General features: G+C 61.8%; 1 protein-coding gene across 1 annotated transcript in view; it reads left to right on the plus strand.

Annotated features, from left to right (window-relative positions):
* The window catches only part of INSYN1 (inhibitory synaptic factor 1), a 10,339-nt gene extending 9,495 nt beyond the window's left edge, over positions 1-844 (plus strand). Inside the window, exon 3 of the mRNA XM_026043651.1 lies at positions 731-844. Within this exon, the coding sequence (XP_025899436.1) occupies positions 731-844 (114 nt within the window). The remainder of the gene's footprint in view (positions 1-730) is intronic.
* The last annotated feature ends 465 nt before the right edge of the window (positions 845-1,309 follow it).

Consider the following 1,309-nt stretch of genomic DNA (forward strand, 5'->3'; position numbering starts at 1 on the left):
ATATATATATATTTAAATAAATCAATAACTGATGGTAAAAGCAGCGTGAGAAGGTGGCGGGGAGGGGGAGCACCATGCAGCCCTCCCACCTCTCAGGGAGTTTTCTGTTGTTGCATGGATGGTGCCAAAAAACCAGTATCCCCCGCCCCAAAAAAAGCGGAGATGCCTCAAAACCATCCAGCCATGCAGGCCCCCGGAGCAGGAGCAAGGGCTACCAGGTTGGAAAGCGCGGATAACTCCAGGGAAGACACGTCACCGTCCTCTTGGTGCCAGGTATCGATCTGGTGCTGCTGCTCGCTAGCCCTCACTGGCAACGCTCGGTGGGTTTCGGGCTCTCCATTCCCGAGAAAAAATGCAGGAAGCTGCTGCTCCCAGCAGGAGGACAGGGCTGGTGAGCAGGACTTGGGAATTTAGTGTCTGCGCGCTGCTCGCTTCCGTGTAAAATAACCCCAACGGGAAGCCGCRTTTGCCAAGAAGGGGCCCCAAAGCGGCAGCAGAGCAGCAAGGAGGCAGCACGAGGACGCTGCCTGAAAAGTCTCCTCGGAATAAACTTTCTCGGCACATCTCGCTTTGGCCAGGGCTGAGAATAGCCCGCGGTGCCTGTGAGCTGCCTGCCCATCTGGCCGGCTTCCCAGGGCGGCAGCTTTGCCCGCGTCCGTCTGTCCCCAGGCCGCCCTCGGCTCCCTCTGCTCCGCTGGTGCCCGTTCCGCTGGTGCCCGTCCATGCACAGAGCTCCCTGCCCGTGGCACCTCCCATCCCGCCCGGCAGCGGGATGCAGCAAGCTGGGATGCTCCTGGCCACCGGCAGCACAGGCACCATCTCCTCGGGATGCTCCATGCCCTGAGAGCTGCCCCAGGAACAGCAGCATCTCCAGGCCGGGAGGAGAGTTTGTCCCTGCCAAAACGTGCTGGAAAAAGCCCTTCCAAGGCAGCTGCGAGTCCGGGGCCTCTCCATGCCCATTGCCCAGGGCAGAGGTGGCTCCTGCCTCCCTCCGAAACACAACCCCCTGCAGCGCATCCCCGTGCCGAGGCCGCAAGGAAGCGCCGCAGCCCGGCAAGGCGCGGGCCTGGAACGGCTCCTCGTGGCCACGACGCGCCAATTAATCCTCATTTACACCCTGGCACTCGCCAGGCTTTAATTTCACAGCTTGTTAGAGGCCTCCTTGCCGCAGGACGGCTGCCAATCGATCTGCGGCCGGGGGTGACAGATCCCATGGGCTGAACGGCTCGGCCGGCGGCCTGGGGCACTGCTCGCTTGCCCATTAAAGCATCCATAGGGGACATCCCACGTGGCATCGTGCAGCTACAGC

This window comes from Nothoprocta perdicaria, unplaced genomic scaffold (genome assembly GCF_003342845.1).
Source record: "Nothoprocta perdicaria isolate Ctin4 unplaced genomic scaffold, notPer1 scaffold_332, whole genome shotgun sequence".
NCBI classification, from domain to species: domain Eukaryota; kingdom Metazoa; phylum Chordata; class Aves; order Tinamiformes; family Tinamidae; genus Nothoprocta; species Nothoprocta perdicaria.